Genomic DNA, 17262 nt, shown 5'->3' with positions numbered 1-17262 from the left:
TACCACTGCTATAGCAGAGAGAGGGAGAGAAAACCCCACAGAAAGACTCACCACCACCAATCAGGCACTTACAGCACCAGGCAAACTGCACACCATGCGGCAATCAGGAAGAGAAAGATCCAGGAGTCAGCACTAGGGTATGAGAATATAGCTTAAAAAAAATGTCCGCCGCTATTTTCAATGAGAAAACCACAAGAAAATGACCACTGAGGCTACACAAACAAGGCCACCGATCCACAGCACAAAATACCGCAAGAAAATTGTGCCACATGGCTCCCGGGGGTTCAGGGGGGACCCCAGGACAAATAAATACAATCCCAGCAGGAAGGGGGCCCCTGGAAGGAACCTCCACCAGGTACAGCCCCCTCCCAAAGGTCGATCTTGCGGTCGCCGGCGGTGCGCTCCCCCACCCCCATAGCAAGCTCGACACCCCAGATCGACCTAAAAGGTATGGCCACCCCATGGGAGGTGAGTGGGAAGGCAGGGAGTGGGCAGATGGGAGGGTAACAAGTCCGTAGAGAACCGAGAAGGCGGGGGGGGCTGCATGGGAAGGAGGTGAACCCTGGGGGCCCACCGTCCCAGAGTGGGGCACACATCCACCCCAAAAACCTCCAGGGTTAGAGGAGGGAAAGCTACTTACCATACCAGGAACAGAGTGGGCACCGCTCCTGACAGACCACCGCTTCATTGGAATGGAGGAGCTGTCGGCCAGGAGGAACACTGCGGCTCAGGCCTAGGCCAGTTCGTATGTGCCCTCGCGAAGGTCTTTAACTTGCAGGCCAGCCCCCGTTCAGTGGGGCTATGTCGTGGCCGACCTAGCGCGGAGCTGAGACCTGCGCGCGCTCGCTGCCCAGACTGGGGGGACCCTCTCGATCTAGATTATCTAGTCTGTTGCCCAGTGTGGCAGTTGACAGTTGATTCCCACAGAAACAAAATAACAAAGATAGGGGGGAAAAATGGATTTTCGACTTACCATGAAATCCTTTTCTCTGAAGTTCATTGACAGACGCAGCTCCATATCTTCTTGACCATTGGTTATGCTGCCCCCTACAGGAGTAGGACACTAGGCAGGAAAAAGCTTTACCACGCCTATGTAGGCATACACCCACTCACTCTGCTAAAGCCCTCAGTGTTGTTGCAAGCAGTGTTTAGAAGAAAAAAAAAACATCCCACTCCTAATTAGATGGGCTGGTAATGCGTCTGTCAATGAACTTCAGAGAAAAGGATTTTACGGTAAGTCATAAATCTAGTTTTCTCTCTGTCTCTAGTTTTTGTTCATTGACAGACGCAGCTCCATTTCTTCTTGACCATTGAGACATCCCAAGCAATATTTGCATTAGGGGTGGGAAAAACAAACGTAAAAAAGAACGTAATTCCCCAAGCCAACCAGGTAACACTGAGCTCAACCAGGAACAACTGGGGCTCACCCAGAAAAAACATACACCCTCAAAGAGAAAAACATTTTCTCTTTTAGACAGCAGCCTGCAAAACGTTGCAGACAAAAGAAGGCATCCGAAGATGCCAACGCATCTACTTTGTAGAATTTTGTGAACGTGTGTACTGACGACCAAGTTGCCGCCTTGCAAACTTGCAGCACTGACGCCTGATGGCGAAAAGCCAAGGAAGCAATCAGCGCTCTAGTAGAATGCACCTTTACAGGGAAAGGAGGAACCTGACCCTTCAGCGAAAAAGCCTGAACTACCGTCTGTCTGATCCATCTGGATATGGTCGCAGCAGACACAGCCAATCCTTTACGAGATCCTTCGGTAAGGACAAAAAGAGCATCGGATTTTCTGAATGACTCAGAAGCCGCCAGGTAAACTCTAATTGCCCGCACCACAGCCAAAGAATGCAATGCCATTTTCTTGGAATGCTTGAGCTTAGAATAAAGCAAAGGCAGCCCAATGTCTTCATTCAAATGAAAATTAGAAACCACCCTAGTTAGAAAAGGACCGATTAGGTCGAAGTACCACTTTATCTCTGTGGACCACCAGATAAGGTGAGTGGCAGGACAACGCCGCCAATTCAGATACTCTGCGGGCAGAAGTAATAGCTACCAAAAAGGCAACCTTCTGAGACAAGGAAAGCAGAGGAATCTCCCTAAAGTTCTCAAAGGGAGGATTTTGAAGAACAGATAATATCAAATTTAGATTCCACTGAGGTAGCGGGGATCACCTCAGGGGAGCCATATGGCAAACCCCCTGAATAAAAGTGCGAATCAGGGCATGCGTAGCAAAAGGGTGTTGGAAAAACACAGCCAGAGCCGACACCTGGCCTTTGATAGAGGCCAAAGCCAACCGCTGTTCAACACCATTTATAGGAAAAGTCAAAACCCTAGCCACTAAGAACAAGCGAGGGTGCACCTTCAATGATTTACACCATGAAATGTACGATTTCCATGTACGATGATAGATCTTCCTGGTGCCCCCTTGATGATTAATGTATACCAATGACATCTGGTGGGCACTACTCTGGACAGACTACCTCTCCACTCGAGGTGGGGGTGCTGACGGCCAAGGGGTACACTGCGACTTAGGCCAAACCAGGTCGTGTGCGTCCCGGCGAGGTGTTTCACTCGCGGGCCAGCCCCCGTCCATTGGGGCTCTGTTGTGGCGAGGCCTAGCATGGGGCTGGGAGACCTTAAGGATCTAGCATATCCAGTCCAAAACCCAGGCCGGCTGTTGATTGATTTAAAAATTAAAATTTTTTAACAAAGGTTCCCTATTAAATAAAAAAGACAAGCTAAGACCGAAGTCCCAGCCAGGAACTAGGTCCTACTCCTAAACTAGGCAGAAACAAACTGAGGGCTATAGCAGAGTGAGTGGGTGTATGACTGCAGGGACTGCCCCATAGGTGTGGTGAAGTTTTTTCCTGCCTAGTGTCCTACTCCTGTAGGGGGCAGCATAACCCAATGGTTAAGAAGATATGGAGCTGCGTCTGTCAATAAACGATAGAGAAATTCCATTTAAAAGGAAAAAAATTAAGAGGACCAGAGATCCTAGCAAAGAACTTGGTCCTTACTCCTGACTAGGCAGAAAAAAAGAAGTGCCTATAGCTGTGAGTGGGAGTATACCCCCTGGGACTGCCCCATAGGCATTGTCAAGCTTTTTCTTGCCTAGTGTCCAACTCCTGTAGGGGGCAGTATAACCCAACAGGCAAGAAGATAAAGAGCTGTGTTCGTCAATGAATGAAAGAGAAATATTGTTTTTATACATTTTTCAAAATTGTAGTTTTTTTTTTGGTTTATAGCGCAAAAAAAAAAAAAAAAAAAACGCAGAGGTGATCGAATACCACCAAAAGAAAGCTCTATTTGTGGAAAAAAAGGACAAATTTTCTTTGGGTACAGCTTTGCATGACCTCGCAAATCTCAGTTAAAGTAACGCAGTGCCATATCGTAAAAAATAGCCTGGTCAGGAAGGTGAGCAAATCTTCAAGAGGGCAAGTGGATATTGTGACAGCAATTTATTTTTGCAGACATGTAATGTTACCAAAATGTCAGCTTTAAAGCTCACCATTCAGACACTCCATGTTGCGGATTCCCTTTGACTTGTACAGAAAGCCCAGTTCCAGTATAGATCCTGGTTGGCTGCTTATGTGTAGCATCAGCAATGTCTCAGGGAAGAAGACGACCCAGGGAAGAATCGAGGAGATCTGTACTGAAAGAATCTGAAGGCTGCCACTGCTGATTTCTCTTAAAAATAAAAAGGCCCGTTACCTGCCCAAGATGCTAATCCAGTGGCATCTGTACTATCTGGAACTACTCTGCAGACCAGAATGCTTTTTGTCAGACTCAAAATACTGAAGCCAGAGACAGACAACTAGGACTTTTGTAGCAGAAAGTTATCAATGGTAGCCCCCATATTTCTCTAAATACAGAATTCCTGCCAGCACAGATCTTCGACTTCTACATGATAACCCCCCCACTCAGTTGTCCCCCTTCCCTGAGGTCCCAAAGGTTGTAAGTTATAATGTAAAAAGAAAACAAAAAAAAAAAATGTCTGGCTTGTCTTGTGATACCTCTTCTTCAGGCCGGGTGCTTGTCAATGTAGAGAGAGGCACTGATGTGATAATGTCAGTGCCACTTTCTGCATCATTACACAGTGAATGCAGAGTGCAATGACGTCCTGTAAGGGGGCAGGCCTATGACTCCCTACATTCCCAGTATATCCTCAGTCTTCCAGGATGAGTGACGCTGGGCTTCATTTAACCAAGAAAACCAAGAACATCCGATGGCAAAAAAAAAAGAAATGCAGGATACAGCTTTGGATTGAAGGCGAGCATTGCAGCCTGTTTTTTTTTTTATAATTGGATGGAGGGTCCATTTTAAAAAATTGCCCAGAGTTGGCCTTTTTTCCTCTATTTATATCAATTCTTCATGACAAAGCCTGCTTGGCCAGGAGGAAGGACGTGCTTTTCTGTTCATGTTAACGCGACTACTAGTGGTTGACCTCACTTTGACCATATAAACTGGGGATTTCCTTTTCTAATGTTCCAAGTGGCCGAGTTCTAGTCTGAATGCTTTTAGGTGCATTTCCTTCAAACTATTATTTCACTTGTGAATGCCATTTTCTTTGTTCCTATGGGAGTTCCTTACCTATGGGAGTCTATATAGAGCTATTTCCCCCTCCGCAAACTGCATTGGATCTTCTCATTTACACTCAAATATGTAATTGCCTCTCTTCTCCTGACAAAGCTAGATGTGAAATGCATAGCTATGAGACCACACTCCCATTTAACTAAACTGTTCCATGCTTTGTAAATTGGATCCTTATGTTTTCATCTTGAAGCATGGATATGTATATGTATATGCAGTTGTGTTGATTTAAAAGTGACAGTGAAGCACTTGGAAATTCTACATACAAATAATAGCTTGCATAAATGCTATTATTTGTATGTAGAATATCTGAGTGCTGCACTGTCACTTTTTATATCTGCATATAAGGTTGGCTGATTACCTTACTTTGTGCTAGCTGCTTTTTTTTGCTTGTTTGAAGCACGTTTGGATATTATTATACACCTAGCTGTATTGATTTGTATACATTTAGGCTCCTTTCACACGGCCGCTCCGTGTGAAAGGTCCGCTGCGGGACTTTTTTTTTTTTTTTTTTCACGGAGCGGATGACATTTCTGTCATCCGCTCCGTGTGCCCGCATATCATCCCATCCGTTTGCGGATGATATGCGGACCTAATGTAAGTCTATGGCACCGCGGATGTCAGCGGATGACACCGCTGACATCCGATTTTCCTTCCTTTCCGTTTTTTACACGGATGAAAAAATAGGGTTCTGTTCCGTTCCAAAAAACGGAACAGAACTGAAAGAAGGAAAATCGGATGTCAGCGGATGGTATTCCGCTGACATCCGCAGTGCCATTCACTTACATTATGTCCGCAAATCATCCGCAAACTGATTGGATGATTTGCGGACACACGGAGCGCCCGTGTGAAAGGACCCTTAAAAAAAATAAAAATATGGGCGGGCCACAGGGGGTGTCCAAAAACTCTATTACATTCAGAACGTCAAGATTGTAACAATGTATTCCTTTATTCATGCATTTAACTATGTGTTGTGGAAATGGAAATTTCTGGAAATAAATATGTGTTTTTATGGATATGGATTTGTTACTCTTTATTGGTGGCACCTTAAACAATATCCCATCCTTCCTCTTTTTTGGCATTCATGATCATGACAAGTACATTTATTACATAAAACCAAGGTTATTACAATACCCTATTCAAGTAACTGGCGCACTGGGAATTTGTTTTATATTCAGCCCATCAACCTTCAAACTGACTTTATTCTTCAAAGTCTTACCACCCCATAAAACTCTTCTATTAAAATTTTGCAGATCTGAAATAAAATGTTACTATTTCAGGGTACCATTCTCTCAACCCGATTTTTAGTAATTCTTTTAAGGGAATTATTACTACCAGAGTAATTAAATTGGCATCCCTTTCCTGGGGACTGGGTAGAATCACAAGAATTCTGAATGGTAAATTTCCACGTCCCTCCATTAAACAACTTGACCAACCCACAATTCTATTCCAAGATCTTTAACTCTTCTGCAGAAAAATAGCATGTGATTTAGGTTTAACACCTCAATCAAAGATAACTATTGCCCTTGCATTTGGAGTATCTAGCTGCAGTAATAAAAGCCGTATTAATTAGTTTCATGTACACTTATCTGTAGGGATCGCCCAATTATCAGTGGGCCGATATTAAATTTTTTTGAAGTATCGGTCACAAACTTGCCGATGTGGCAGATATTCAAGTGGTTGTACCGGAGTGATGCCTGCAGCTACAGGCATCACCCCGGTACTGTTTTTTAGAGCAGACGGTGGGCTTCCTAGCAATGACAACCTAGTTATTACAAGCAGCCGCCGCTCCGCCTGGGTCTCCTGTCCCACCAGACCGGGAAGCCCGAGCAACCAGCCGGCATGTCTGCCAGCTGGTCAAAGACCCAAACAAAGCCAGAATCGGCTCAAATTGGGATCTCTGATGTAGTAACCCAGAAGCGATGTGTTGACATTACTTTTGGTTACTGGAGCTTTAAAGGCGCCAGATTTTGAAATGACAGTATTCAAAACAGCCAAACATGGCGTTTTGAATGCTTTTAAGTGCAGAGGAGGGGTTTGGGGTCTTTTAGATCCCAGATCCCTTTTATAAAAGTGTAGCGGTCACAAGGGAGGTTTACATTCCTTGTGACAGCAATAAAAGTGATTAAAAAACAAAATGTAAAAAGGACAGTGTAAAAGTAAAATTTTTAAATGTACAGAATATCGGCCTGAAGGGTGGCCGGAAAATCAGTATCGGCCCTGAAAAAACGATATTGGTTGATCCCTACTTCTCTGAGAAGATCCACCTTTGAGTCATAAAAACAACAAAACACCGCAGGAAGACACTGTAGTGCAAGAAGTCTACAATTTACTACATCCGTGCTTAAATATGACTCAGTAAAAGGTGGATCTTCTCAGAGTGCAGCTGTCCAAACTCCAGTTCATTGCATATGCTTCAAGGATAAGTTCACCTTTGTGAACATGTGACCTGTTCCACCCGTTTTTAGGGTGGAACAGGTCACATGTTCCTGCTTCTGCAGTCTCTCCCCGATCACCCTACCAATTGTGACAGCAGGCCAGGGATCTTCCCCCGACACATGCAGTCACAATTTGAAAAGATAGTTCTGTGAATAAATGAATGAACTACAAGTACCGACAACCTTTGTGGCTGACAGCTTGTAGTTCTCAATGAACCACCAGGGCATTGATGAGCACTCTAGGTATAGCACTGATGCTTCCTGTCATTTAGTAACTGCCTGCCTGTATAAGGTTTGGGCAGGCAGCTACACAGTCTGAAGGAGCCTCAGATTGCGATCTTCTGATCACGGGTGCAATGCTTTACAAATAAAGAAATAATAAATGCATATTTTTAAACTGCAAAAAGATGTGCATTTATTATTTTTTTTTCAAAAAGGTGAACTTATCTTTTCAGTTTGATAAACTGAGCTAGCACCCCTGTGAAGCATTGTGTGCGTGTCGGCAGGCCTGCTTGGAGCAGGATTATCTAGTTGAAATCGCTGAGATCAGAGTTGGCCTTTAACTAAAACTTTATTTAATGAGGTGAATTCTACATTTAGGGGGGGATATGAAACATCTGTCTGCTCCCATTGAAGAAAAGCTGTGTACATACAATTTTGGATTTGAAGATGTCCAGGAGTCCCGACAAGTGAGTGTACTGATTCGGCACTTTTCTTAAATGGACCATCTCGAAGTCCGTCCGCACTCCCGGCCCCTGGCACTCGCCCACGTAAAGTTTCCTCCACTTCTGATGAATCTGCACAAAGACTGGAACTTGGCTGCAAAACATCAAATTTATTAACGTCATCCATCCCTGTGATGGAGGTCTCACACTAATTCATGCAGCGGGATGGCAAAATGAAGAGAGCAGCTCCCAAGGAGCCTCCTGCTATTTTCAGCAGGTTGGTCACACGCGGCCCCCTCTCACCGATCATACCGCATCATCTCCTGGGCATAAAGCTGCTAACAGATCTCTCCACCAGCAACATCCCCCCGCCCCCACACCTCAGTTGCCTCTGCAGCTATTTTGATTCCTTATTATAAAAGTGGAAGCACCAGGTGCTACAATCGCACACGCCAGGGAATGAGGCAGCATATAGCTGCAGAGGAACCCAGCGGGATCAGAATAAAGAAATAAACAGCCCAAATACAAGAAGCTTATTCTGCACATTTAGAACGCAGAACAACTGCAGGTTACTGAGAAACAAATGCCACTTTGTACATTTCCAGAAAGGTCATTTACTATCTGGAGAGCAGTAATCTTCCAGTTTATAGAATTATATCAGCAAGCCAGCCAAGTGGGTTAATGAAAAAACTCCATTAAGCAATATTTGCATGTGAAATGGCCACATTAACATAACCAAAATGCTATTTCGGAAAATCTACAACCCTTTCTGTGGAAGATTACTTACAAATGACAGCGCCTCCAGGTCTCTAACTGCCAGGCACATGAGTTCAGATTTTAATATTGTTCCCTAGGAGTGGCTATTCCTTTTCCTCAGTGAGTCATTAGATGAGTCGTCCTGAACAAGAAAAAAAAAAAAGAAGCAGTCCCTAAGATCTCATGCCTTCCCTGATCTAATCCTTTGTTAGTTTGTGCTAACGGCATGGCGTTGTGCAAAGGTTGGCCGCTGGTACAAGCTACGTAAAGGGGTAATGTATTTTTAAATCTTTTCTACTGTAAAGTAAACCTATTAAAAGCTTTTTTGGCCATACTTGTCCTATGGATCACAGGAGTGCAGTTCGTTCTGCACTTTTGTGTTCCGTTTTTAGCTGGTGAGCCAGCTGACTTCACAAAGCTGGTCCAGGCTCTGAACAGATCCTGGCCATGTGGTCGGGATCCGCCCAGAAGCCCTGACTGGCAGCTGGCTCAGCCTCTTAGCGATCTGCTGAGAGTCTGAGCCACTCTTTCCACCCCCTCCACAGCCCAGTGCTCCAGTGAGCGCTGGAGTGGAGAGGGGAGAGCAGAGAGCTTTTGACTGATAATCACAGCTCTCTGCTCAGAGCGGAGGGGGAGAACTTCCGCTCATTTTCTTCCTCCCAGCCCCCCCCCCCCCATCCCCAGTGCCACAATCGGCACCTTTCAGGAGGGAGGGGGGAATGGGTACCTGTTTTTGACAGGTACCCTTCCCCACTTCGGGGAGACAGTGCTGCGGTGCCGTCCCTCGTAAGTTCCATCCAGCTTCTCCTTCCCCCCGTCGCCGGAGCTGGTTGTGAAGCCAAAAGGATTCACACTTTTTCAACATTTTGTTATGTTACAGCCTTATTCTAAAATGGATTAAATTCAAAATGTTCCTCAAAATTCTACAAACAATGCCCAATAATGAAAGCGGAAAGAAGTTTGCCATGACACTAAAAATTGAGCTCAGGTGCATCCTGTTTCCACTGATCATCCTTGAGATTGGAGTCCCCCTATGGTAAATTCAGTTGATTGGACATAATTTGGAAAGGCACACACCTGTCTATACAAGGGCCCACAGGTAACATTGCATGTCAGAGCACAAACCAAGCCATGAAGTCCAAGGGATTGTCTGTAGACCTCTAAGACAGGATTGTATCAAGGCAAAGATCTGGGGAATGGTACAGAAAAATGTCTGCAGTATTAAAGGTCTTACAACAGGACAACGACCCCAAATACACAGCCAAGATAACAAAGGAGTGGCTACGGGACAACTCTGTGAATGTCCTTGAGTTGTCTGGCCAGCAGTGGCCTAACGTGGGGGGGGGGGGGGGGGGGGGACTGTGGCCCCGGGCGCAATCTGCGCCAGTGTCACTTTGTTCTAATCCTTATTTTTGGACAGACCATGTCACTCACTCGCTGCACTCTGGCTGCCATGTTCAGGCTCAGCGATGGCAGAGGGCACCCTTCGATTGGGCGAATGGGGTCATGTGTGGCGGTGGGGCTGGCCTGTCTACGATCATGGGTGGCACATGCGCAAACTGTTGCTCCTGAAGTCCCGCTGGCTGTCTGAGCCGCCACGCCAGGTCTTCTCCTCCGCTCTGGATCGGATCTCTGATTTTCCCTGTGGCATCCAGTTGGGCAGTGGCAGAGCAGATGGAAGTTGGGGAGTGGACATGTTCTGGGGAGAGGGGGCAGCTCTGGAGCAGCCAGCCAGAGCAGACGAGCAGTTAGAGTAGTATGAGGCGCCAGGCTCCAGCGTGCCATGTGTTACAGGCTTGCAGCAAGCAAACATGCCTAAGACCCGCATTTGCGCATGCACCGGCTAACTTCTTACATGCCAAATGCCCTGAGGGACATACATGGTGCACTACATAGTAGGAATATTTATTTATCGGTTTAATGATGAATCCTGCCTATGTAATGTATCCCTCAGGGCATTAGGCGTATAACCCCTTTATATGCCGAATGCCCTGAGGCCCATGCATTACATAGCATGATTAATCATTTAACCCCTTAAATGCCGAATGCTCTGAGGGACATGCATTACATAGCAGTATTCATTGTTTAACCCATTTCATGCCAAATGCTATGGCCTGAGGGACATGCATTAAATGGCAGGATTCATCATTTAACCTCTTACATGTTGAATGCTCGGTGGGGACAAATATAGGAACATCACTCATCCCCTTACATGATGCATGCTTTGCAGGGACAAAGGCAGTAACATCACCTAATGGGTAAGTAATGATTCTGCCTGTGTCCCCGCCAAGCATTTGGCATGTAAGGGGTTAAATCTTAATCTCTTACATGCCGAATGCTTGTCAGGACACAGGCAAGATCACATAACTCCTTACATGCAATAGGCATGTAGTGAGTTAAGTGATTGTGCCTGTGTCCTGCCGAGCATTTGGCATGTAAGAAGTTAAGTAATGATTCTGCCTGTGTCCCCACCGGGCATTTGGCATTTAAGGAGTTCAGTGATCCTAAATCCTAATTTTTAATTATATAGGGTCTGGGATTTCAGTCTCTGCAGATGACACCAAGCTAAGTAGTGGAATAACATCCTTACATGAGGTCTTCAACTTACAAGCCAACCTCAATTCACTGTTTCATTGAGCAACTATATGGCAAATGAGGTTTAATGTTGATAAATGTAAAGTTATGCACTTGGGGGCTAAGAATATGCATGCATCATACATACTGGGGGGGGGAGTAGAACTGGGGGAATCAATGGTGGAGAAGGATCTGGGTGTTCTGGTAGATCATAAGCTTAATAATAGCATGCAATGCCAAGCTACGGTTTCCAAAGCAAGAAAAATCCTCTCTTGTATTCAAGTGTTTGTTACCCCAACGCTTCATATTTTGGATATGTGCCTGCTGTACAATGTACTTGTATGAGAAAGTATCCTGTTCTCTTTGTATTGCTTCCTTTGTGTGAAATTCCTGGTGTTCCTGCCAGTCCCTTTGCTTTCCTATTTAAAACCGACCACGCTGTGGTCAGTTCTCTATCGTTGCTGGGTGGGAACTCAGCCTGCTCTCCTCCAATGATCACACTTGTTCTGACATTCCCCCCTCCCCCCCAACAGCCATTTACTAAGATGCTCAGTGTTCTGCTGCTTCTCCTTCCCCCAGCTCAAAGGAGAAGGGGTATTTATATGTGTTTTGCAAATCTGGACTTTGCAACATTTGCCCACTCTTCTTTGCAGTTCACAAACGATCACCGTAAAATTTAACTGAACCTGAGCAGTTCTGAAGTCTTCAAGTTAATGCATAGAGTCCATTAAGAAAAAAAAAAAAACTTTCTGCCTTTAAAACCACTTTAAGGGTCACCATAGTTTAAAGTACCTGGGTTATTCGGCAGCTTCCGTCTGGACAAACTAACACTATCAGCATGTCATTTCAGCCTTCGGCTGACAAAAGTGCATTAAAAGCCTGTCAACCCTGGCCAGCAGCTATAATGTATAGGCTAGCTAGCACTTGCCTGAGACCACATCCATCAATGAAAGGGTTAAGGCAGGTTCTTTGGGGACATGCCAGTTTTGGAAGCTGCTGAAACTCCAATAAGGAAACCAAAGTGATGTGTTTGACAATGCATTGTGACAATACTATACTGGAACTTTTCATACAATAAAATATGTGCATATTTAACTGGGACACGGAGGAGCCCTCAGGCGAGAGCCATGCACAGGGCTCCCTGGGGTTTTCAAGTGGCTGTGGTAATAAAGAATAATGTATCCAGGCTATTTATAGAAGATAAGACCTGCTGCACAATATTTAGTTCAGCCACAAATCACTTGCTGTGTTTGTGGTAGCAGCAGCTAGGGGCAGAGCCTTCTGGGATGCCTGAGCATGTACCAAGCTAAACGCCTGTACAGAGATCAGCAAGGCATGATGGGACAGGTAGTTTGCTGATAAATGGAAGTCCACAGGGTACAAGGCAAGTTTAATACTGTAGGTACGGCTACTAATAAGATATCTTTAAAGCTGAACTTGAGGTAGATGTAAAAGAAATACATTTAAAAAGAGTAACTCCACTTTTGTTGAGAAAAAAAAAAAACTAAGTGCCAGAGTAAAGTGGGCCATTACAGGGAACGGAAGAACTTGACCCTGGATCAATTAGGCCTGAGTCACTGTCTGATCCATCTTGATATGGTCGCAGAAGAAGCGGACAGTCCAACCGTGAACACAAATAGTGAGTCTGACTCCTGAAAAGACTGCGTAGCTACCAGGTACACCCAAATGGCCCGAACCACATCCAGGGCATGCAATATAATTTCCTTAGGATATTTAGGCCTGGGACACAGGGGAGACAACACAATGTCCTCAGTCAAATGGAAATCAGAGACTACTTTAGGACAGAACAACGGACAGGGGCAAGAACCACCTTATCTTTGTGGACCAAGCAGTAAGGGATGCGACAAAATAACACCGCCAAATCTGACACCCTGCGAGCAGAGGTGATAGCCGCCAAAAAAGTCCACCTTCTGGGACAGCTTAAACAGGAGAATCTCCCAAATATTTGCAAAGGGAGGCTTCTGGAGGACTGAAAGCACCAAGTTCAGATTCCAAAGTGGTAGAGGAGACCGCACAGGTGGAGTCAAATGTTTAATTCCTTGAAGAAAGGTACACACCAGGGTGTGTGTTGGCAGGGGCCATAGAAAGAATACTGCCAATGTCGATACCTGGCCCTTGATAGTACTTGATAGGCCAATTTCTGCTCAACCTCCCATTAAAGGAAGGTCAAGACCCGAGCCACAGAGAAAAAACGAGGATGAACACCAAGTGACTCACACCACGAAACGTACGCTTCCCACGCATGATGGTAGACCTTCCTAGAGGTAGACTACCTAGCCTTCAGCAGCGTCGGAAACGCCGACCCAGGCAAACCTCTATCCCTCAGCACCTGGCTTTCAACTGCCAGGCTGTCAAAGCGAGCGAATGCAAAGCAGGATGAAAAAGATTGTCCCTTGGGACAGCAGATCCTCTCCGAAAGGCAGTGTCCAAAGGATGTCGGTGACCCATCACACCAGGTCGGCAGACCAAGACCAACGGGTTCACTAGAATGACCCGAATCCCTTTGGCCTCGATCCTTAAAAGCTGAAGTAGAAGCTTGAGAGGAGGAAAAGTGTAGGTCAGACGATACTGGTCCAATGGGGCCACCAGAGCCTCTGTGGCAACCACCAGAGGATCTCTTGCCACAAACCTCAGTACCTTTCTGTTGAGCCAGGACGCCAACAGATCCACCAAAGACATATCTGATGAAACACATCCAGGTAAAGGGACCACCCACTTTGATCCAGCGCTTGCCAACTAAGATAGTCCACCTACTAGCTTTTTCACCCCTGACATATGTACGGTGGAGAGGGCCAGAACGAAGCGTTCTGCCCACCAATGGGTGTCAGCTACTGCCAGTGCTGCCAATAAATGTTTTGTTCTGCCCTGGTAATTGACATAGGCCATCACCATGGCTTTGTCCGACTGGAAATGTATCAGTAGCCCCCGGAGACGATCTATCCATTGATCTAGGCACTGATCACCCGAACTTCCAAGACATTGATCGGTAACCTGGACTCTTCCAGCGTCCAACAACCCTGAGCAGAGCTCAGTCCCAGGACACCTCCCCACCCAGACAGACTGGCATCTGTGGTGATCATTGTTTAAGATAAGGGGAGAAAGAATTTGGCCTGTGGAAGAGCTGAGGAACCGCTAGATAAAACCGCACTGGACTCCTTTTAAAAAAAATGCAGGGAAACTACGGCTGGACATATGTGAACTGAGCCTAAGGGTTTATTTACATTGGCACTGCCCCCTGGAAAGCGTTCCATTGTGGATCGCTATTGAGAGGGTGTTTGACAGGCGGTGAGGTGGTGTTATGGAACTTCCTCACCGCTTGTTTTAACCCCTAAAAGTCTGCACCATCTCACCGGATTTGCATGCAAACAGTTGCGGTGGGGCCCCATTTATATGAATGTACTGCCTGCTGAACATGTCATTTCAATTTAAAGGAAGGAAGGTATTTTACACAGCAGGCTGAGCTCGGGGGGGGGGGGGGGGTGGATTAATGGACAGTTGACCTTTAATGATTCTTACATTTAATAGCAGGCATCTCCAAGTGCCTACACTCTGCCCGATTTCCTGCAGAGTATTTTGGGCTCCAGAAAACTGTAGCGCTCCGCTACACAAAAGGCAACTAGGCTCTGCCATCGCTGTGCCTGACACATCCCACACAAGCTATTGGCCCAGCGCTGTCATGAGTGGCCTCACTAACCAATAGGGAAGTATGGGCAGAGACAAAATACACTGAAGATGGTTGATATTTGAGTTGCAGAGCACCCAGTTTTCTGCTTCCATAGGTACACTACAGGACATCATTACTGTGGTGTAGGCACCTGAACATAGGTGCTTTCAAATTTAAATAGCAATTTAAATGGTTTGTTTACCTTAACACTGTACTGCAATTACCATGTATAATAGGTTATAACATAATGAATCACTCCGGAAGGGCTGCACTCTTTGCTGACTTTATTGTAAAGCACACATAGCACACAACAAATGATAGTGGGAGACAGAAGAATGAACGTATTTCACAAAACACATTAACATTCTCCTGTCTCCCACTATCATGTGATGTGCCCTATGTGTGCCTTACAATAAATTTAGCAAAGAGTGTAGCCATGGGGAGCGATTTCCTTATGTCTGAGCGGCAGCTGACAAGCCATGCTGGCACCTTTGAGAGACGGTATGCAGTGATCAGCAGAGCAGTGACCTGAAGCGATGTTCTTTCTATAATAAATTATATACAAACGTTTTTTATTAAAGATATAGATTATAACATGAAATATGGGAAATGTTTTATTGTAATTCCAAACACATAATCAATAAAGTCATATTTTTAAATAACAAAATGGAAATAGACACCCAGGTGATACCAATGCACAGAAAAAAGGCAGTGCAGCTGAAAAGCTTCTCAGGACTTTATTATCCACACAAATTGTTACAGCAGCAGACCACCAATAATGATTTATCAGGTGCGCCTCTGTATTGCTAAGTTAATTAGATGGAGTCATCCATTGCTTGGCTTCAGCACCCCATATATACCCTCTCCACTCTTCCTCCAGACTCTGGGACCTTGATTTCCAAATTAAATACAAAATTTACTTGTATCCGAAAAGAGGACTTTGGACCACCGAGCAACAGTCCAGTCCATTTTCTCCTTAGCCCAGGTAAGACGCTTCTGACATTGTCTCTGGTTCAGGAGTGGCTTGCTACAGTTGTAGCCCATGTCCTGGATACATCTGTGTGTGGTGGCTCTTGAAGCACTGATACCAGCCGTAGTCCACTCCTTATGAATCTCTCCCAAATTCTTCACTGGCCTTTGCTTTAGGATCCTCTCAAGGCTGCGGTTATCCCTGTTGCTTGTGCACTTTCCTTCCACAATTTTTCCTTCCATTTAATTGTCCATTAAAATGCTTGGATACAGCACTCTGTGAATAGCCAGCTTCTTTAGCAATGACCTTTTGTGACTTAGGCTGGCCAAACACGTTCTATTTTCTTGTAAAAACTTATTTTAGATTTACCTTAATCTATGTAGTGCAAGGGCCTGCTTAATTGGATACAGTCGAAAGTTACATAGTTACATAGTATTCGAGGTTGAAGAAAGACAATAGTCCATCCAGTTCAACCTGTGTAGGTGTGTGTGGCCGTAATCATCTCTCATACCCCTGAATGTTCTGATCATTGAGATGTATGTCCAAGAGTCTTTTGAAAGCCACCATACTTCCCGCAGACTCCACCTCGTGGTAGAGAATTCCACAATCCTGTAGCCCTAACAGTAAAGAATACCCTGCGTTGCCTGGGGTTAAAACGCTTCTCCTCTAATCGCATTGAATGCCCTCGAATCCTCATGCAATCCTTTCGACTGAAAGTGGATTCGTTTTTACCTCGTATTATATGTTTTTTGGTAAATCTAAAGGAAAATTGTACAAGTATATTGAACATGTATGGCCAGCCTCCACGAGGTCATGGGACACCCTCGTGGAGGGTGTCAATGACTGTCTTCTGGACAACTGTCAAGTCACCAGTCTTCCCCATGAGTGTGTAACCTGCTGAACCAGACTGAGAGACCATTTAAAGGCTCAGCAAACCTTTACAGGTGTTTTCAGTTAATTGGCTGATTAGAGTGTGAGACCATGAGTCTACAATACTGAACTTTTCACAATATTCCAATTTTCTGATATACTGAATTTCGGGTTGTCATTAGCTGTAAGCCATAATCATCAAAATGAAAAGAAAGAAATGTGTGAAATATATCACTCTGTGTGTAATTTATATAATATATGAGTTTTACTTTTTGAATTGAATTACAGAAATAAAAATGGATTTTTGTAAAATCTTACCGTAAAATCCTTTTCTCTTAGCTCATCGACAGACGTAGTCCTCGGTGATACACCACCTTCGGGTTATGTTACCTCCGCAGGAGCAGGACTAGACAGGAAATTAAAAAGCTCTGGCCACACCCTAGGGGCAGTCCCAGAGGGTATATCCTCTCTCTCTCTGCCTCAGCAAATCAGTTATGTGAAAAAGCAGTGCTTAGAGAATTTAACCCAACCCAACTCCAAAACAGAGGGGCGGGGACTACGTCTGTCGATGAGCTAAGAGAAAAGGATTTTACGGTAAGATTTTACAAAAATCCATTTTTCTCTAGCGCTCATCGACAGACGTAGTCCTCGGTGATACACCACCTTCGGGACGTCCCAGAGCAGTATCCCGACTGAGGGGTGGGAAAATG

At 45.1% G+C, this 17262-nt stretch overlaps 1 protein-coding gene across 2 annotated transcripts in view; it reads right to left on the bottom strand.

The window, feature by feature from the left end:
* The window catches only part of RAB3GAP1 (RAB3 GTPase activating protein catalytic subunit 1), a gene marked incomplete at its 3' end in the record, with an annotated part of 256526 nt that overhangs the window by 183437 nt on the left and 55827 nt on the right, over nucleotides 1–17262 (bottom strand). For both annotated transcript variants that reach the window (XM_082261360.1, XM_082261361.1), the window contains exon 7: nucleotides 7686–7851. In XM_082261360.1, coding sequence (XP_082117486.1) covers nucleotides 7686–7851 — 166 coding nt within the window. The remainder of the gene's footprint in view (nucleotides 1–7685; nucleotides 7852–17262) is intronic.

This window comes from Pelophylax lessonae (assembly GCF_965119305.1).
Source record: "Pelophylax lessonae genome assembly, chromosome: 6".
Classification (NCBI taxonomy): domain Eukaryota; kingdom Metazoa; phylum Chordata; class Amphibia; order Anura; family Ranidae; genus Pelophylax; species Pelophylax lessonae.
This window is presented reverse-complemented; position numbering and strand designations above follow the sequence as displayed.